This window comes from Phyllostomus discolor, chromosome 8, assembly GCF_004126475.2.
Source record: "Phyllostomus discolor isolate MPI-MPIP mPhyDis1 chromosome 8, mPhyDis1.pri.v3, whole genome shotgun sequence".
NCBI lineage: Eukaryota > Metazoa > Chordata > Mammalia > Chiroptera > Phyllostomidae > Phyllostomus > Phyllostomus discolor.
The window spans coordinates 79,099,442-79,120,373 of NC_040910.2; the positions used below are offsets into that span (position 1 = coordinate 79,099,442).

Consider the following 20,932-nt stretch of genomic DNA (forward strand, 5'->3'; position numbering starts at 1 on the left):
GGGTCTGTCTGTTGGTCTGGCCAGAAACAAACTTAGGCCTCATTATGTGATTTCTGTCTTAGCTCTAGTGCTGGGTCCCTAAGGTCGGTGGTCCCCAACTTTTTTGGCACCAGGGACTGGTTTCGTGGAAGACAATTTTTCCAGGGACCTGGGGTGGGACGGTGATCGTTTCGGGATGATTCAAGTACATTACATTCAAGCTCACCTCCTGCTGTGTGTCCTGGTTCCTACCAGGCCACAGACCATACCAGTCTGCACCCTGGATGTTGGGGACCCCTGCCTAAGGTGCTTTCAACAGATCCTTGCTTTGCAGAGTTCTCTGGGCCAGTGCCCTTCCGCCAACCCACTTGGGAAGCCCTTGACTACAGAAGTGACATGCTGCCCTGACTGGCCTGGCTCAGTGGGTTGGGCGTCCTCCTGCAAACCTAAAGATCACTGTGGTTGGGGCACAGGCCTGGTCCCTGGTTGGGGGCATGCAAGAGGCAACTGACTGATGTTTCTCTTGCACATCAATGTTTCTCTTTCTTCCTCCCTTCCCTGCTCTCTAAAAATAAAAAGATGCTAGCCTGGGAGCTGTGGAGCAAGGACTGGGGAGTTCTGTGTGTCCAGCCTTGGTCTGTCCTGCTCTGCCCCCAGACCCTGGCTTTCCCTGCCACAGTGGTCTCCAAGCCATGCTCCTTGTGCCCTTCTGCAGGGCCCTGGCTGGGATATCATCATATACTGTAAGTTTGCAATGAGATACTACAGTATAGATGATGTACTAGTCCGGGCACCCCCAGCTCTGGAACCTGATGAGGAGGGCAGAGGATGCCACAAGCCCACCATGCTCGCTGATCACACGATTGCAGCCTGCTGACAGGGCACTTGGGAATGGCTAGGAAACCGTTACCATTACTGAGTTTAGTAATGGTAACGGTTCTCTTGCTGCGCTCAGAAAACGTGCCAAGAAGAGACCTCAGGACCCTGGAGCAGACTACTGGAAGGGAGGGAGACTCCAGTTCAGACAATAGGGTGGGGGTGAGGAATTGGTAAGTTTTCTCTTTCCTGTTCTAAAAAAATAAAGATGAGAACCAGAATGCTTGTCTTTTAACTTTATTAGCATCCAATAATGAAAATGATGGGGTGGGAGGGATCAAAGACTTGGGTAGCAGCTGGGAGGCACTGTCTCACTCAGGATACATGGATCCTTACATGGCTTCAAGGTGGAGGTTAGGAGGGGGAGAAAGGACTAACTTTTCTCTGCTAACAACTGGCAACTCAGGGAGAAACTCTGCTCCCAATGCCAGAAGGAAGTAGGGTGGCACTGATCCTACCAAAGGGCCAACTTCTAGACCTAGGTAGCTGTGGCCCCAGTGAGAGGAATTACCTGGGAAATGAGCTAAGATAGGTTCCTTCCTCTAACACAAGACATGTCTAGGCAGGGGCTGTGCAGATAGGCAAGCTAGGCCAGCCAGAGTCAGTCAGTCAGAATCCATGCCCCTCACCAGCCCCTGCAGGCCTCAGGCAAGGGCAATTCTGGTCAGTGGCTTCTTTCAAAGCTTGGACTGGGATGTCTTGAGAGGCACAGCAGAAGGTGGTCAACTGAGGAGCTTCACAGAGAGGCACAGCCGAACCTCACAGAGAAAGATGTTCATGAGGTCTCGGCCTACCTCCTCTGCAATCTGGGAGATCAGGTGCCCCTTCGGACCAATCAGGATCCTCTGAGGATGGGATAAAGAGAGGGTCTGTGAGCCGCCTCTCAGGGATCCCAAGCAGTGAGGGGGAAACCCCTGCCTCATGGAGCCTTAGTACCTCTTCCAAGCTTAGCCCTGCTTACCACATGAGATTCTTTGGGCACCAGAAGCTTCTGTACAATCACCAGCTCCCCACTTGGCCCTTCCTCCCACACAACGGTTTTCTGCACAAGGAAACATAGGCAGGTCCATACCCCAATCACTCTGGGATCCAGCTGTCCTGCTGTATCCCTAGTAGAGAGCCCCCAGATCCTCTCACTGGGCCTGTACCTGCTGCACATTGTATGGCACCTCCTGGGGCAGGTGCTCTAGGAGTTTCTCTCGGATGATATTGGTGCAGATCTCCTCAGGTGTCTGGCTAGTGAGGACTTCACTATGGAACTCCCAGGGCCCTGGCCGGGCCTGTGCCAGGAGGTATTGCTGGGGGCACAGAGGAAGTGGGTGAGCATCTCAGTCCCAACCAGGACTTTCCTACTTACTCTCACTCCTGGGAGGAACTCTGAGGCTTGTCTTCCCATGGTAGAAGCCAACGGCCAGGCTATGGCCAAGGCTGACTGACCTTCAGTGTTTTCACATCCTCTTGGCTTAGGGCTGACAACATGAAGATCTCCTGGAAGTGGGGCCAGCCAATCCTCTTAGGGCCGCCAACAGACTGTGTGTCCGGGCCCTTAGCTGCTGGGCTGGAGCAATGGACACCTGGCCCTGAGCAGAAGGCTGGCTTTATCTTGAGCTTCTTGCCATTGACCATACCTTCAGTGAGGGCTGCTGTGATCTCCAGGAGAACTGACTTTTGCTTTAGGCAATCTACCTGGGCATGGGGATGGGCAGAGGATGTATGGTCAGCCAGATGGGGGCCTTGAAGGAAAACAGACCCCTTCCTCAGATAGGCGGTGCTCACCTTGTTCAGGACAAGGATGCTGGGAACTTGGGAATACTGGGTCAAGCACTGGAGCACTTGGGGGCTGAGCTGGTTCCGAGTCCACTTGTCAGAGACATCCACAAGTACCACCACTGGAAGTTGGCAGGGCAGGGAGGACAAAGATTTGACCACTCTTTTTCTAAGCTCCCGAAGAACTTCTAGTGGTATGGGCTCTGACCAAACCCCACCTCCCAAACTATCAAGAATAAGAGGTCATGACAGTGTAAACTGGGCTTCAGACTCCCATCTTGAGCCTAACCGAGATCAGCAGACTCCATGCTCTTCCATGGATCTTCCAACAATGAGAGCTCCAGGTGGTGCCTGAGGGACAGACATACAGAGTTCAGGCAGGGCCTCATGACCAATGCACTCTTGATAAGGGATGCGGTATGAAAAGGGGGTTTTCCAGACCCTGTGATGGAATCTCCCCACCCCCTCTTCAACACCTTTGCCCTTAGAACCCTTGTTTCCATAAGTATTACCTTTTCTGTTTAACAGGGCTGATCAGGCCAGGTGTGTCAAGTAGAATCTAAAATGAGGAAAGAGAGATACCCAGACCCCCGGGTCCCAGGAGGAAAGACTATGACTGGGAGCAAGAGAAAAGCTACCCTTGATGTCAGGAGCCTGCTCTCCCCTCCCCCCCCCCCCCCACACTTTTTGGTTAAGCTGACTAGATTTTTACCCTCTCACTTTGTTTAAATTCTAGATGGGATCCAGGAGGAAGATGATGACTGTAGATATATGGAAGACTACGAAGGAGTAAAGACAAAATAAGCTCTTTCTGACTAAATGCCAGAGAGAGAATCTAAGCCTAAAGGAAGAGGAAATCCTCTTTCCTCAGAGAAGTGAGTTTAAACATCATTTTCTTCAGGTCTAACGCTAAGGGAGGCCCTTTAAGCATCACACTCTGTTCTGTTGCCAGTACCTACCACCTGGGCCTCTTCCTCCGTGATGACCCCCAGAGCTTGGCAGCGAGTGGTGTGCACCTTCTTGGAGACAGGAAACACCTGCCAGGAACAAAGAGGTCACAATTGAGGTCCCAGATCCTTCCAAGACAATACATGGAGAGATGAAAGGGGTGTGTGTTGGGGGTAGGTCCAGGGTGCAGCATACTTTTCGGCCCAGCAGCTGGTTGGAGAGTGTTGATTTCCCTGCATTCGGGGCACCCAGGAGGACCACTCGTAGGACTCGGGAGTTTTCGGGCATGTCAGGATGATGAACCAAAAGGAGATCCTGTTCATCTGTATGTGAAGGCAGGAGGGGAATGAGAGGGAGTACAATCTAGATCCTGTCCGTTATGCAGCCCTACCCACCCACAAAGGGAGTACGGATACAAGGTTAGTGTGCCAGGTTGAAGCCAAGAGCTGGTTTTGAGACTTAGTTTGTCCATTAATTAGTTTATATCATTTTATCAAGTCCTCTAACCTCTCTAAATTCCTTCGTTTTCTCATATGTAAAATAGAGATGATATTAATGGTACCCACTTATAACCTTCTTTTGACAATTGGTCATTTGTGGAAACAATCCCTGGCACTTCATACTCAGTTACTGAGTGGGACTGCACTGTGTGGTTGTGCCTGGTAAATATGTGAGTACAGATAGACCAGATAAAGCCAGGAATCCCTCCAACTCTGACAGTCTCACTCTACTGATGGTGTTAAGAAGGCTCTGAAAGCTGTCTCAGTCTTTTTGTATTAGCTTCTTATGACATTGCACTGCAATGCTCAGTTTATGTGTCCGGACTCCCTACTAGAATAGAGGACGCTATTTCCCAGGTGTAATCCAGTGGCTTGCCAAGTACATTGGGTATTTACTGGGTCGAGTCTGCTTCCCACGTGGGGTCAGAAAGCCACAACTCTGCCTGCGGTCCTTCAATCTCGTGCTTTGTGAGCGTCTATACTTGTGACCAGATGAGCCTTCACTGCTCACCTTTCTCGTGGCCTTTAGATTGTTTTTATAACGCCGGGCCAAAAATATTATCACCGGACTGAGAGGTTTCCCCAATGCTGAACTTTCCGTGATTAAAAACCGTGACCGTCCCGGGCATATCTGTCGGGGCCCTTTACCTTTGTTAAAGGACACGGCGGGTACGCGAGGTGTCAACGAACTGTCCGCCTGAGAGATTCCCAGCAAGCGGTCCAGGGCGGAGTTCTGGCCATAACGCCTAGAAGCCGAGGCCAGGAGGGGGCCAGAGAAAGCAGCGCCCGCGATACAGGACACGCACCTCCGCTGACAGCCTAAGAGTGACGGAAACTGCGTTGCCCTTTCCCTCGCGGCGACAGGGCCCAGCTGCCAAAACCCTAACGCTGTTCGAAAGAGCGCAACCCCGCGCTGGCTGGGGGAAGCCATGACAGCCGCAAAGCACGCCGGGAACTGGCAGGGAAGTCACCTACGATTGGATGGAGCAGCAGAAAGACGAGCGAGCTGGAGATAGACTGGCCCAGAGTGCCGAGACGCCAGCGGCGTTGGAGCGGGGTGTGGGGAGGATTACTCTGGAGAATGGCCAAGAAAAGGGGAACATGAGTATTTAGAGTTTGAGCATGATGATCTTTTTGGAATCCTGTATATGTCGTGTTTTCTTCTGCTAAACTTTTGTAAAAGGACCTTGTAGCCCAGCCTCCTGAAAAACTACATCTCCCACGAGACCAAGCAGGAGAAAGCGTTCTCCTTTTAGTGCTTGACTTCTTCACCCAGCTAGAGAAACCCAAGTATCAAAGGATGGGTGGGCGTGGGAACCGGCACTGTTCCACTCGTCTCCGTATGGATCGTTTTAGTCTTCTCCAGCCTCAGGCTTGAAGGATCCTTTTCCAGGCCCGGTTTGGATTGGCCCTAGCGGCCGGCAGCGGCTCCGGCAGGCTGCACTTTCACTTTATGCGAGCCTCCTGTATGGAGTGATCCGTGGGTCAGTGTTGCGGGTGAGCAGCCGACCCGGATTTCCCTCCTTAAACCTTGGCTACTATCTTTTCCCTGAGATAGTAGACCCTGTCTTCCAAAATAGGAGAGGGTCTTCAAAGGAAGAAGCAGCCGTTTAGTCACCCAGGGTCTCCCAGACTGCCTTAGCAGCCTGAGCAACTTGCTTTACCTTGGGTGATTTGTGGCCTAAAACCCCTTTCATCCTTTGAAGGCTCTCAATCAGACTCTTGATATTGAGAGATAATTGTTACGGGAACTAGAGGGATGGTAATTCATTAGGCATATACTGTGTTCAGGCCCTGCCAGGATGCCGGCATATAACAATGAACAAAATGGACAAAATTCTTCCATCACTTGCATCCTGGGGGCCATGTGTGTTTGTGTGTGTGTGGTGTCAGTGACCTGATAGGAATAGTTCAGTAGAATGGTCTGGGTAAAAGCCTAAATGGAGTGGGTTTAAGAGAGAATGGACAGGAATTAAGGATAGCCAGGATACATTCGTATATACAATTCTTCCCAGGGGAGCAGAGCAGAAGAGGAGTGGGGTTAGGAGAGAGTTTCCTTTTTTCAGGTGAGAGATTTTATTTGTTCATGGCAATGACCCAGCAGAGACCAAAAACCTGATGATACAGGACAGAGGTGTGGGGGATACTGGAAGATGGTGAGAACCAGCTGGCCAGGCTGCTGTTGTGGGAATTGAAGGTTGAGTGTCCAGGGAAGCTGAGTGACAGGATTGACAGAGCCAGAGGAGTCAAATACTCTGATGGTTTGCAAATGTCACCAGGCTCCAGTTTTCAGGGTGCCTAATCTGGTAGTGGAAGGAACAGCTTTTTTGGAACATGATATTCTGGATGTTCTTTGGGCACCCATATGCCCCCAAAACAAGATGCCACTAAGTACACGACAGTCAGCAATTAGGAAAATATGAATCCCTCATGGATAGGAAGGTAAAATGCATTTCAACTGCATTAAAGTGAAGGGAAATTACAGGTTAAACAGTGAATGAAGAGTTTAATTACATAAATGCAAAATTACCTATGGAACACATACTAAATAGTACAGTTCTGGCAACAGATAGTACTGTGGAAGCATCCCAGGGATGACACAAAAATTAGGGGAAATGAGTCAAAGTGCTTTGTTAATTCTCTTCTTTCCCAGAAATTTCCCTTCAAAGGATATTGTGGGGGAATTTTGTATTATGTGAAGTTAGAAGAGGTTAATCAAATGAAACAGATTACCTGGGTTGATATCTCACTTTGCCATTTATCAGCTGTGTGAGTTTGAACAAGTTATTTAAATTCTTCAGGTGTCAGTTCCCTCATCTGTAAGATGAAATATATGTTCATTTGGATCTAGGACTAAACACAATATAGGCTTTCAATAAATGTTTTTATCTTAAGGCTAATTGTTTTGCACCATTGGGAATCTTTTTCCATAAATTTCTTTTCTGTATAGACAATTTCTTTCTGTACTGTATTCCTTATACCAGCGTTTATTTTTTAAAAATGCTTAATTGTTTCCATCTGAAAAGTGAAAAACCTTTTCTTATTGCAAATCCTGTTTCAACTTTTATCTTATTAAAATAGTCCAATCAAGATGGTGGAGAGAAGCAGATAAATTTCAAAGATTTAAGAGGATAGAATTGGAAGGAGATAGCCTCCTCTTTCAACTGGATTAATCCAAAGTCCTTGCATGCATTAAAAACTTTGCTTACTTCTATTCCCAAGACTTCAGCCACATTGGCTTTTTTCCATCTCTTAATTGTACTAGGCTCTCCCTGGCTGGTGTGGCCCAGTGGATTGAGTAGTGGCCTGCGAACCAAAGTGTCACCAGTTTGATTCCCATTCAGGGTACATGCCTGGGTTGTGGACCAGGTCCCTAGCTGAGGACACACAAAAGGCAACAGATCGATGTATCTCTCACACATCAATGTTTCTCTCCCTCTCTTTCTCCCTCCTTTCCTTCTTTCTAAAAATAAATGAAATTATACACACACACACAGAGCTCATTTCTGCCTCATGGTTTTTACATGTTACTCCTCCTGCTTCATGTGTTCTAGATTTGGCTTCTGCTCCCCATTCAGGTTTCAGTTTAAATGTTACTTCCTCAAAGAGGCTTTTCCTCACAGCAATGATCCTAAGAAGTTACTCAGGGGTCTTCAGGATCTTTGATTTTACCAACTTCCTCATGGCCCCAATCTGACTAAATCACTCCTTTGCTTCACTGCCCTGAGAATAAAGTACAAGCTAATTAATATGTCTCCAGCTTACTTTGCCAGTCCCATCTTTTGTCATTCCATTCAAGTGAACTTTTTCAGCTCAGTTGAAATTTTCAGTTCACCAATTACATGGTATTCTCTTTTACTTTTTTCTTTTAAATGTATTTTATTGATTATGCTTTTACACTTATCCCATTTCCCCCCTTTATTCCCCTCTGCCCTGCACCCCCTCCAACCCCCATTACCCACCTTAGTTCATGTCCATGGGTTGTATACATAAGTTCTTTGGCTTGTCCATTTCCCATACTATTCTTAACCCCCTCTGTCTATTTTTTACCTACCATTTACGTTTACTCCCTCTACCTTTTCCCTCATTCTCTCCCCGTCCCTCCCTACTGATAACCCTTCATATGATCTCCATTTCTGTGATTCTGTTCCTGTTCTAGTTATTTGCTTAGTTTTTGTTTGTTTTAGATTCATTTATTGATAGTTGTGAGTTTGTTGTCATTTTACTATTCATATTTTTGGTCATCTTCTTTTCCTTAGATAAGTCCCTTTAACATTTCATATAATAAGGGCTTGGTGATGATGAACTCCTTGAACTTGACCTTATCTGGGAAGCACTTTATCTGCCCTTCCATTCTAAATAAAAGTTTTGCTAGATAGAGCAATCTTGGATGTAGGTCCTTGCCTTTCATGACTTTGGATACTTCTTTCTAGCCCCTTCTTCCCTGTAAGGTCTCTTTTGAGAAATCAGCTGATAGTCTTATGGGAACCCCTTTGTAGGTAACTGTCTCCTTTCCTCTTGCTGCTTTTAAGATTCTCCTCTTCTCTTTAATTTTGAGTAATGTAATTATGATGTACCTTGGTGTGCACTTCCTTGGGTCCAACTTCTTTGGGACTTTCTAAGCTTCCTAGACTTCCTGAAAGTCCATTTTCTTTGCCAGATTGGGGAAATTCTCCTTCATTAATTTTTCAGATAAGTTTTCCATTTCTTGCTTTTCCTCTTCTTCTTCTGGCACCCCTATGATTCAGATGTTGAAACATTTAAAGTTGTTCCCAAGCCTCTCCTCATTTTTTAAAATTCTTGTTTCTTCATTCTGTTCTGGTTAAATGTTTGTTTCTTCCTTCTGGTCCAAACCATTGATGATTTGAGTCGAGGTTTCCTTCCAGTCACTGTTGGTTCCCTGTGCATTTTCCTTTATTTCATTTTTCATAACCTTTGCTTTTTCCTCTATTTTGCAACCATACTCAACCATTTCTGTGAGCATCCTGATTACCAGTGTTTTGAACTCTGCATCTGATAGGTTGACTAACCTCTTTGTTGCTTAGTTGTGTTTTTCCTGGAGCTATGATCAGTTCTTTCATTTGGGCCATTTTTTTTTTGTCTCCATGTGCCTGTTACGTCATAAGGGGTGGAGCCTTAGGTGTTCACCAGGGCGGACAACCCATAGTGGGGTATGGGTTGCGGAGCAGGGGTCTGACAGGGAACAATGCTGCTTACTTAGCTCTCTGCAGGCTTTCAGCCCCTTCTTCTGCTACCCATAAGCAAATTGGGCCTTTCTGGTGCTGATTCCTGGGTGGGTGGTTTGTGTATGTTTTAGGACCCCATGGGTCTCTCCAATGAACTCTCATGTGAGGCTGGGAGTTTCTCCCACTGCCACAACCCCCACAGGTTTTTTCAGTCAGAGGTTTTGAGGTTTTATTTTCCCACACTGTAACTCTGGGTTGTGTGGTCTGTCTGACTCCCCAATTGTTCCTCCTGGTTTATCCAAACGCAAATGTGGGACCACCCACTCCACCAGCCACTGCCTCACCCACCCTGGTCCTCCAGCTGCTGCCTTGCCTCAAGTCCTGTCTGTCTGGCTGCCCTTCCTACTGGTCTAGATGAATATTTCTTCTTTAACTCCTTGGTTGTTGGACTTCTATGCAGTTAAATTTTCTGGCAGTTCTGGTTGTTTTTGTTTTTAAATTTGTTATTGTCCTTTCAGTTGTGAGTAGGCACAGTGTATCTTCCTACACCAGAAGTCTCTCTCTCTTTTTTTTTTTAACTTGCAAGGCTGGTTATATTCTCTCATAGGCCCCTTTTTTCCTCCTATGACAAGGCAGTTTATAATATGGTGAATAAGCACACAGATTGAGCCAGACATCCTGTGTTTGATTCTCAGCTCCATTATTTATGATGTGATCTGAGGCAAGTATCCTCTCTACTTCAGTTTCCTCATATTTTAAAATAGGGATAATGATAATATGCTGATAAGGTTGTTATTACTAAAATAACTGATATGTGTAAAGCACTTAGAACAATGCTTGGCACATAGTAAATGCTTTGTGTTTGCTGCTATTGTATATCCTATACTAGAATGTAAGTTCTATGAAAACAAGGGATATATATTATTCACTACTGTATCTCCTGCACTTAGGACAGTATCTTTTTTTTAAAATATATTTTATTGATTATGCTATTACAGTTGTCCCATTCCCCCCTTCCTTCCCCTCCCCCCTGTACCCCCCTCCCACCCACATTTCCCCCCTTTAGTTCATGTCCATGTGTCATACTTATGAGTTCCTTAGTTTCTACATTTCCCATACTATTCTTGCCCTCCCCCTATCTATTTTCCACCTACATTCTATGCTACTTATTCTCTATACCTTTTCCCCCTCTCTCCTCCTCCTACCCCACTGCTAACCCTCCATGTGCCCTCCATTTCTGTGGTTCTGTTCCTGTTCTAGTTGTTTGCTTAGTTTCTTTTGGTTTTGCTTTAGGTGTGGTTGTTAATATTTGTGAGTTTGCTGTCCTTTTACTATACATGTCTTTTCTTTATCTTCTTTTCTTAGATAAGTCCCTTTAGCATTTCATAAAATAAGGGCTTGGTGATGATGAACTCCTTTAACTTGACCTTATCTGAGAAGCACTTTATCTGCCCTTCCATTCTAAATGAGAGCTTTGCTGGATAGAGCAATCTGGGATGTAGGTCCTTGCCTTTCATGACTTGGAATATTTCTTTCCAGCCCCTTCTTGCCTGTAAGGTCTCTTTGGAGAAATCAGCTGACAGTCTGATGGGAACTCCTTTGTAGGTGACTGTCCCCTCATCTCTTGCTGCTTCTAGGATTCTCTCCTTTGTTTTTACCTTGGCTAATGTAATTATGATGTGCCTTGGTGTGTTTCTTTTTGGGTCCAACTTCTTTGGGGCTCTCTGAGCTTCTTGGATTTCTTGGAAGACTGTTGCCTTTGCCAGATTGGGGAAGTTCTCCTTTATTATTTGTTCAAATACGTGCTCAATTTGTTGCTTTCCCCTTCCGATTCTGGTACCCCTATAATTCAGATATTGGAACGTTTAAAGGTGTCTTGGATGCTCTTAATCTTTTCCTCGATTTTTTGAATTCTTATTTCATCATGCTTCCCTGCTTGGTTGATTCTATCTTCCTTCTGGTCCACTGTATTGTTTTGAGATTCATATTCCTTCCTTTCACTATTGGCTCTCCTCCGCGTATCTTCCTGCATCTCTTTTATGGTAACCTGCATCCTTTCATCTAAATTGCGTCCAAAATCAATCAGTTCCGTGAGCTTTCTGATCACCAGTGTTTTGAACTGCGCATCTGATAGATTGGCTATTTCTTGGTCGCTCAAAAGGATGAGTCTTGGGGGACTGATCTGCTCTGTTGAAAACATATTTTTCCCCTGTCTCTCCTTTTTTTTTTTTTTTCTGGTGTGGTTGCTCTTGTTACGGTGGGGGGCGGAGCCTTAGGTGTTCACCAGGGCTGGGCACCCCAGTCACTAGATTGTGACGTTATATGTGGGGGCGGGGTGGGGGCGGGAGCGGGACAGGAGAAAACAATGGCCATAGTTCCGTTCTCCTGGACTCAGGACCTTCTCTGGGTTCCCGGGCTGCGAGTTCTGCCCTGGTCCACAATCGCTACCCCTCTGGGTCTGCCATCCACAGCTTGCGTACTCAGGGATCACCGCTGCATTCTTGCGCGCCGATTTCACGCCAAATTTTCCCCGACCTCTGCGTGCCCAAGCCAGCCCCGCGCCCGCCTGGCTCGTCTTCTCCTACCAGTCTGGATGAACGCATCTACTTCAACTTCTTGGCTGCCCGACTTCCATTCAGACAAATCCTCTGCCAGATCTGGGTGTTATTCTGATTGTAAATTATTGTTGTAAATTACTGTTTCTCTAATCTTGGTTGTGCGAGGAGGTACGGTGTATCCACCTATTCCTCCATCTTGCCGGAAGTCCAGGACAGTATCTTGTATGTAGTGGATACTCAATAGATTTTTGTTCAGTGAGTGAATAAATTACATTTCTGTATTGGCTCGCCCTTTATAGCATCAAGATGGTTGCAGCAGTTCTGGGTATGATATCTTCTCATATCCAGTTTTAGTGGGAAAGAACTTTCTCAGAAAGAAAATTCTCCTTATGCGTTTTTGGCTCTGTCTGGGTTAAGCGCCAATATGTGCTTATCCACATGGTCTGAAAATGGAGTAAGGGTTGTTGTCTGAATGATCTTCATTAGATATAGTGAATGAATGCTTGGTAGGAAAAAAACTGCGCTCTTTTGTCCTTGGTAAGAAATTCAAGCCCTGGCTGGGTGGCTCACTTGGTTGGAGTGCTGTCCCATACACTAAAAGGTTGTGGGTTGGATCCCTGGTCAGGGCACATTCCTAGGTTGAGGGCTGGATCTCCAGTTGGGGTTTGTAAGGGTGATTGATGTTTCTCTGTCACATTGGTGCTTCTCTCTCTCTCTCTCTCTCTCTCTTTCCCCCTTCCTCTGTCTCTAAAATCAATTAAAAAAAAATTTAAGTAAAGAAATAGGTTAGGAGACCCTTATGGTTCAACTATAAGAAGATAATGCTGTCATCATATGGATTCCAGCAGGCCTTCCTTAGGGGCTGCATGTGGTGGTGAAGTTGGGAAAGCACAGTTCCCAGGAGCTTCAGGGCCAACTATGGCCTTCTTTTTAGTCATCAATTCATCAGAACATAGTGTCTACATTAATTCTTCCTCCTTTCTGGCTTTGCAATTCTGCTAAGGTGCCAAATGTGCTCTCATTCCAAAGGATAATACTTTTGCAAGTAATGACAATTCTTCTAAGCCAGGAGCTAGCCTCTGGGATTGGTCCTGGGCCCTACCCACAGGCCCACAGGATGTCTTTAGTGCCCACCATCCTGTTCAGTTAGCTGTTGTATTTTACTTTATATATGTCAAGATATAATTGCCTTGGTGGGAGGCAGTTCATACATGAGAACTGTACCTTTGTGTAGATTTGCTTTTCTTGAGATAGGATTATGTGAATTTATACATTGTTTCCCCACAGCAACATTTAGTTCTGCATGTAAAAATCACAAGAATTTGATAAGAAAAAAATCCTCATGTTCCTATGTGCTTCAGGGAACAACTCTTAGTATCTTAGTGACCTGAGAATTCCATTAGGTGCATTTGCCTTTATCTTTCTGCCTCCTTCTGCAGAAGAATTAGTAATATTTAAAAAAAGATTTTATTTCCTTATTTTTAGAAAGAAGGGAATGGAGAAAGAGAGGGAGACTAACATCAATGTTCCACAATCACGTTTTGTGTGCCCCTAACCGGTGACCTGGCCTGCAACCCAGGCATGTATTTTGACTGGGAATTGAAGCAGACACCTTTGGGTTTGAGGAACAATGGCCAACCCAATCTCCGTAATTAGTAATATTAATGCCAATCAGGCAGTGTTGCCTTCAGCATCATTCTGATACTTCATTTTCAGCATTCTCAACCTTTACTCAAGGGCAACGATTTTCTAGGCCTAGGGTCTATTTTTGCTTCTTTTACAAAATAGGAAAACTTTCCTTATCTTATATTAGAAGTTTAAACATTCATTCTAGAACCAGGCCTGCAAGTAGAATTTAACACTGTTCATTAAAAAAAAAAAGGCACTTTCTTCTTCTTTTTTCCTGATGTTATATCTTGGTCCCTATCTCCCCAAATGCTGAATTGTAGAGGGAGAGTGGGCTGGAGGTGGGATGTTGGAATCACAGTGATAAGGAGAACTTAGTCCTGTACCACTTCTTCCCTTTGACTGAAGTGCATTGCCTGCAGCTTTCAAATTTGTGCTGTTCAATTCCCAGGACTCAGCTGAGCCTAGTCTCTTACTGGGCTATGCCAAGGCGGCACAGTGGTCTACGAGCTGATAGTTGGGTCTCATTGGGCTACAGGTCTGGTTTCCTTTACTAGTTTGCAAAAGGTTCAGACTCTACAGTGATAGCTGGAAAGTAGGGGCCTATTAGCCAGCAAGTCCCTTGGCGGTACAAATGAGACATCTAGAACACTTTCATCCAATAAACAGTATGCCCTTGATAAACAGACTGAACTTAACAGTGTCCCAGTGCATTCTAGGTGTAGTCATCTCCTAGAGAAGGACCCCGGGCTTCTGAGCACCCCCTAGCTAGTAGTATATTTTGGGGTGTCGAAGTTGCCTCTTACACAATTACCCCCAATGCATTCTACAATAGATGTGATCATCTTCTGGAAAGAAACCTAGCTCTGGCTGGATAGCTCAGTTGGTTAGAGCATCTTCCGGATATGCCAAAATTGCGGATTACCACCCTGGTCAGGGCACACACGTGCAATAATGCAAAAATAAATGGAACAACAAATTGATGTTTCTTCTCTCTCTCTAAAAATCAATTAAACAAACAAAGAGTGCTCGCATGGGCAGCACATTTACTAAGATGGGACTCACACAGAGATTAGCATGGCAAGAGAGAGAGAGGAAGAGAGGAGGGAGGGAAGGAAGGAGTGAAGGAAGGGAGGGAGGAAGGGAGGGAGGAAGGCAGGCCTAAATTTATTCTCAGTGCTCACCTCAGAGCACGAAAATTCAGGCCTTCAGGTGCAAATGGGATACAGAATCCTGGTAGTGCCATTAAGTCTATGGCCCCTTATGGGTCCAAACCTTTAGTAACTGGGCAAGACATTTCAGAGGTTTCGATCCTGGGACAGCTACCAAAGCCTAGTTTAATAGACCCTCGAGGTCCAGCGGACAATGTCTACCTGAGACACAGGGCTCCAAGGCATCAGGCACTGTCTAAGACGCCCCTGAAGCGGATTGCGCAGGCGCTGGAGACCCGAGAAGGCCCGGGCACGCCAGGCTGCGCAGGCGCAGGAGCAGCTGCCGGCGAGCCCACGGCGGCGGCGGCGACTGAGGGGCTCGGTTGAGAAGCGGCGGTGTCGGCGGCTGGTGGCGGGCAGCAACGGAGCAGCCATGAGGGCCGGGCCCAGTCACCGACAGTGAGTGGTGGTGGAGCAAGGGAAGGGGGTGGCTTGGTGGAAGGATACTCCGGCTGTGGGGTGGGGGCTCTGCCTATCGGAAGCGAAGGGGCGTGGGGGAGGGACAGTTTGAAGTAATGAAGGGAGAATTTGGGCCACGGGCAGATGGTTGTTAGAAGGGTTGGACAGCTTGGTGGAGAAAAGGGGTTGCGCGTTGCAGAGTGAAGGAGGCCATGGCAGGGCAAGTGTCGTGCTCCCCCGTTTGTCATCGTTTGTCATCGTCCCTTCCCCCAGGAGCTTTCGGTCGCCTCTCCCTTTCCGCTTCTTTCAGAGAATGGTCGGGGGGCGGGGGTGGGGGTGGTGGAGGATGAAAGCCCTGTTGGAGCTGAAGAAGCCAACTCTGATCCTGGCAGGGAAGGGCCGGTCGCTTGGAGCAATAGGCTGCTCTGGTAGAGGATGGAAGTCGGAAGCCCTCTGTGTAAAGCTGGTAGGGATCTAGAGAAAAGAGCTAGGTTAGCCTTAGAGTTTGACAGGTTCCAACCCACGTCCACCATTGATGAAAGGTGATAATCTTGGGCATGACCCACTAAACCTTTCTGTACCTCTGGGAGATGTAATGATACAACGGGCTATTGCAAGCATCATGTTTATGAAAATTGTAAATTGTAAGCACTAAGCTGATCTTACTATATCACTAACAGTATTATTGGATTTAAACCTTACCATTATTAATGTTATGACTGATTTATTTGTCAGGGTGAAGCATATTGTTTGCAAAACCTCAGTAGGCACATTGGTGCTTCGTGTCTAGGCATAGCAGATTATATGCAGAAATAACAGTTCTGTAATGTGACATATTGGCCATCAGACTTGTGTAGGAAAAATACCATACTCTTTGACATTTTTAGAAATGGTGTGAAGCTCCTTACCCAAGAGAAAGGAAATAGAGAATGAAGGGCCAATAATCCAGTTTGTTCCCTTGTAACACAGTTGGTACTAATGTGCCTTATTATGAGTTGAGAAAACTAGTTTGAGACAAGCTGGACAGGCTGTACAGTGAGGGATGTGCAAACACAATTTATTATTTTTTAATTATAAAAAACTGTTTCCTTTGCAAAGGAGTCTGGTTGCCCCAGGACCTTGTCTCTGTTTTGGAGGTCATATAGGCATATAGCAACTTTTCAGCTCCACTCTTTGTTACCCTGCCCTTGGAACCTCCAGGGTGGAGTGTCTCTCAGAGAAAGACAGAAGCAGCTGTACAAGAGCCCAAGAGGTGGCTGGTTCTTTCTGATGGGCTGAGGGAGCACTCCTGAAGCTTTGTTGTGCTGGTTGTTTAGGGTAGACAAAGCAGAGGACAGAGTTAAACTGTGTGCTTCCAGAGGGAGAAGATGGCTTTTAGCCACAGCTTTTGAAAGAGAGGTGAAACTCCTTTCAAAAGAACAGAGAGAGATGGATGCTTTAGCTTTGCTGGCTCTGAAGATTGAGAGCTTGAAATGGTGAGGCCTTCTGAAAATTAGGGAGTCATTTGTCTTTTGTCTGAGCCAACCTACTAGATCCTTGAAGATCCACAGTTAAGGAGAATGAGTTATTTATAGGAATGAGGAAAATGAACCCTGGTTGTCTGTAACTTCTCTGCCCGGTAAAATGTGTTTTACTTCTCTTGCCTGGAAATGGACAGTGATATATCTTTTTTTTTTTGACATATCATTTTCAACTTTTTGCTCTCTCACTAAATCCTCTGTCCATAACACTGATTATCTTTTTCTGAGGATAGTTTTAAAAAGGAGGCACTTCTTACTGTTGTCATAGGACATTTAGGGAACACAAATTTATTCTGTCTTTAACTACCACATGGCAGGTGAGGTGGGTATATAAAATGTTAGAGCTGGCCTAGCCAACTTATTTGCAATAACTGGATGTCTATTTTTGAAAAAGATTTATTTATTTATTTATTTATTTAATTTATTTAGAGAGAGGGGAAGAAAGGGAGAAAATGTGGGAGAGAAACACTAGTGTGTGAGAGATACATTGATCAGTTGCCTCTTGCAGTTGCCCCAGTTGGGGGCATGGCCTACTATCCAGGTATTTGCCCTAACTGGGAATTGAGCTGATGACACTTTGGTTTGCAGGCTGGCACTCAGTCTACTGAGCCACACCAGCCAGGGCTAGATGTCTGTTTTTAATTTTACTAATTTTTCCATCTATTGGAAATTTCCATCAGCTCAAATAAGTCCATAAATTTCACTCCTGTTACATTAAAATGGGAGAGGTTTGTTCCATTGTGATGAGAATTTCCCGTCCTTTGGTCCTTCTCTTCCCTTTCTTACTTGTGTTTAGTTTTATGTAGTATATGACTGTTACTAAATGAGGAGTCTTTCCCTGGGGGAGAGAAAGGTGATGGTCAGTGCCTTGATTGCCTGTTGTATGAGCAAACAGTCTGTCTAAAGTGGGGATGTGTCCTGAATGGTGTGGCTCAGTTGGTTGGGTATCGTCCTGAAAAGCAAAAGATTGCGAGTTTCATTCCCAGTCATAGCATATGCCTGGGTTGTGGGTCTGTTCCATGGTTGGGGTGTGTGCAAAAGGCAACCAACAGATTGGTGTTTCTTTCCTCCATTTCTCCTTCCCCTCCCCTCTCACTAAAAATAAATAAGTGAAATCTTGAAATAAAATAAAATAAAATGGTGATGTAAGGGCTTCCCGTGAACACCTTACATAGCAAGGGCTAAAATAAAAGGAATAAACCCATGCCCTGGCTGGTGTGGCTCAGTGGATTGAGCGTGGGCCTGCAAACCAAATGGTTATGGGTTCGGTTCCCAGTCTGGGCACATGCCTGGGTTGCAAGCTGGGTCCCCAGTGGGGGTGGTGTGTGAGAGGCAACCACACATTGATGTTTCTCTCCATCTCTTTCTCCTTCCCTTCTTCTCTGTCTGGAAATAAATAAATAAATAAATAAATAAATAATCTTAAAAAAAAAAAAAGGAATAAGCCCTGGCTGGCATGACTCAGTGGATTGAGTGCCAGCCTGCAAACCTAAAAATTGCTGGGTCAATTCCCAGTCAGGGCACATGCCTGGATTGTGGTCCAGATCTCCTGCTGGGGGTGTGCAAGAGGCAGCTGGTCAATGTATCTCTATCTCTCACACACATTGATGTTTCTTTCTTTCTCCCCCTTCCTTCCTCTCTCTCTAAAAATAAGCAAATAAATCTTAAAAAAATAAAAGGAATAAGGTTTATGAGTTCATTTTTTAAAAAGATTTTATTTATTTTTAGAGAGAGGAAAAGGGAGGGAGAAAGGGAGAGAAACATCAGTGTATGGTTGCCTCTCATGTGCCACCACCACCACCACCACCACACTGGGGACGTGGTCTGCAACCCACGCATGTGCCCTGACTGGGAATTGAACCAGTGACCCTTTGGTTTGCATGCAGTCTGGCACTTAGTCCACTGAGCCACACTAGCCAGGGCAAAACTTAATTTTTTTTAAACAAAGGGATTTTTTTCTTTCTTTTTTAATTTTTAAAAAATTTCATTTATTGAATTTTAGAAACAGAGAGGAAGGAGGGAAGAAGGTGGGGGAGAAAGAGAGAGAGAGATTGAGATTGGTTTGTTGCACTTTTTTGTTGCTTCTTGTATGTGCCCTGACTGGAGATCGAACCTGCAACCTTGGTGCATGGTGATGATGCTCTAACCAACTGAGCTATGTGGCCAGGGCCTTTCTTTTAAAAAAAAAATTATTTTTATTTTTGAAAAATTTTTATTTATTTACTTTTATTTATTTATTTTTTAAGATTTTTATTTATTTTTAGAGAAGGGGAAAGGAGGGAGAAAGAGAAAGAGAGAAATACCATTGCGTGGTTGCCTCTCACATGTCCCCTACTGGGCACCTGGCCCACAACCCAGGCATGTGCTCTGACTGAGAATCTAACCAGTGACCATTTGGTTCACAGGCCAGCACTCAGTCCACTGAGCCACACCAGCCAGGGCTATTTATTTTTTAGAGAGAGGGGAAAAGAGGGAGAAAAAGGGACAAAAACATCAATTCGCAAGAGATACATTAATCAATTGCCTCTTGTACATTACCAGCTGGGGATCTGGACTACAACTCAGGTATGTGCCCTCACCGGGAATCAAACTGGCAACTTTTTGGTCTGCAGGCCAGTTCTCAGTCTACCGAGCCATAGCTGCCAGGGCATCAGGGCAAGCTTTTTAAATCAGTCTATTTAAAGACAAAAGTATGGTGTTTTACCTCCCACTCTCTCTCTCTTTTTTTTTTAAAGATTTTATTTATTTATTTTTAGAGCGGGGGGGAGAGACACAGACAGACAGACAGACAGACAGACATCAATGTTCAGTTGCTGGGGGTCATGGCCTGTAACCCAGGCATGTACCCTGACTGGGAATCAAATCTGCGACACTTTCGGTTCGCAGCCCGCCCTCAATCCACTGAGCTACGCCAGCCAGGGCTCCCTCTCTTTTTTTCACTGATAATATTTACTTGCAAACAGAATCTTTGTTTCTTAAGAGCCCTTCTGATCTTGCCACTCATCCCTTAAGTCTCTTTTGTGATATTTTCACAGCTGCTAATTAATAATAGAGCAAAAAAGTTTTTAAAAATTATTTTATTGTTGTTTAATTACAGTTGCCCCAAAAAAGTTTTATTGTCATTTGTCTTGGTTCTTGGTAGAGTGCTAATACTTTAAAGGAGGACTGACTATATGGGAAGATGTTAAAAAGGAAAAGTAAAGAGAGTGGATTTAATTTAGTGAATTTATGGATTGGTTCTGATGTTTGGAGGATAAAGGATTCAAGAATGTGCCCTGGCTGGTATGGCTCAGTGGATTGAGCACCGGCCTGTGAACCAAAGGGTTGCTGGTTCAATTCCCAGTCAGGGCACATGCCTGGGTTGCAGGTCAGGTCCCCACTTGGTGATGTGCAAGAGGCAACCACACACTGATGTTTCTCTCCCTCTCTTTCTCCCTCCCATCCACTGTTTTTAAAGATAAAATAAATAAAATCTTAAAAAAAAAAAGAAGAGGAATGAACCTATAATTGAGAGTAGCCTCCTGAGAACCAAGGTTTGCTTACCAGTGTTTAGCACAGTAGTTTTAGTTGGTATAGAGTAATTGCTCATTAAATATTTGATGAATGGGAAAATGATAACAATATGAATCATAATCAGTGAATATAGATTCAGATCTTTTGCAACATTGTATATCTTTGAATGAGTTTACCAGTGTGTCTTGACCTCAGTTTACTTATCTTTGTAAAATGAAGATAGTAATTGTACTTATTTCAGGGGGTTGTTATGAGGGTTAACTCTGTTAATTCATCTACAGTGTCTAGAATAGTACCTTTTACTTATTAAATTAATTATTATTAGTGTTTATTGATGTGCTCTCTTTTTGTGCCCAAATCTATGCTGGTCACGGATGATTTTGACATAGCCCCTCCCCTTTGGGGGATCACAGTCTAGTAGAGGAAACAGAAGTATACAAATAATTATAAGAGAATGTAATACCTTATTTCATCAAACCTGTGGTGCCAGTGATTGTAAAGCTCACAATTATTTTACATACCACTAAGAAAGAAGAAATGCTACTAATGAGACTGGCATGCCATCAGTTGTAAGATATATCCTGTTTTAAAAGAAATGTAGGGGGGGGGATGTCTTAGAATTGATGAAGTACAGTAAGTATTGTACTAGCAGGAGGTACAACTTACAAGTGTTGATGGAAGGCTGGGTGCAGGTATTGTTCGTAAAGGCTTCCTGCATTGAACCTACGTGGTAGGCCCTCACAGATGGACAAGGATGATAGGGCATTCCAAGTAGACCAACAAGTCTGAAAATGGGAAGGGAGAGAGCATTATTGATGTGTAGCACCATATCAGGACTAGCAGAAGGAG

At 45.0% G+C, this 20,932-nt stretch overlaps 2 protein-coding genes across 5 annotated transcripts in view; one reads left to right on the top strand and one right to left on the bottom strand.

Annotated features, from left to right (window-relative positions):
- Positions 1-1,076: 1,076 nt before the first annotated feature.
- On the bottom strand, positions 1,077-5,094 carry ERAL1 (Era like 12S mitochondrial rRNA chaperone 1). Of its 2 annotated transcripts, XM_028521814.2 has the most exons (10): positions 4,719-5,094; positions 3,766-3,893; positions 3,582-3,659; positions 3,135-3,181; positions 2,912-2,973; positions 2,632-2,744; positions 2,293-2,541; positions 2,004-2,153; positions 1,817-1,897; positions 1,077-1,700 (listed from the first exon to the last, which is right to left on the bottom strand). In XM_028521814.2, the coding sequence occupies exons 1-10, from the start codon at positions 4,999-5,001 to the stop codon at positions 1,578-1,580; spliced, it is 1,314 nt and encodes a 437-aa protein (XP_028377615.1). In that variant the 5' UTR covers positions 5,002-5,094; the 3' UTR covers positions 1,077-1,577. The 2 variants fall into 2 exon arrangements, with proteins under 2 accessions (XP_028377615.1, XP_035889230.1); XM_036033337.1 differs by lacking the exon at positions 1,817-1,897 and having other exon boundaries at positions 4,719-5,032.
- A 9,814-nt stretch (positions 5,095-14,908) lies between these two features.
- FAM222B (family with sequence similarity 222 member B) overlaps positions 14,909-20,932 on the top strand; it is a 65,884-nt gene continuing 59,860 nt past the window's right edge. Inside the window, exon 1 of one of the 3 annotated variants that reach the window (XM_028519396.2) lies at positions 14,909-15,050. The gene's annotated coding sequence lies outside the window, so the exon portion shown is untranslated. The remainder of the gene's footprint in view (positions 15,051-20,932) is intronic. The other 2 variants (XM_028519398.2, XM_028519394.2) reach the window with 2 other exon arrangements.

Excerpts from the sequence above, each read along its gene's own strand:
- ERAL1 (XM_028521814.2), bottom strand. The coding sequence starts at position 5,001 with ATGGCTTCCCCCAGCCAGCGCGGGGTTGCGCTCTTTCGAACAGCGTTA. Across the intron at positions 3,660-3,765 it reads ACCAGCTGCTGGGCCGAAAA|GTGTTTCCTGTCTCCAAGAA; the intron begins GTATGCTGCACC and ends TGTTCCTGGCAG. Across the intron at positions 1,898-2,003 it reads TGCCATACAATGTGCAGCAG|AAAACCGTTGTGTGGGAGGA; the intron begins GTACAGGCCCAG and ends TTCCTTGTGCAG.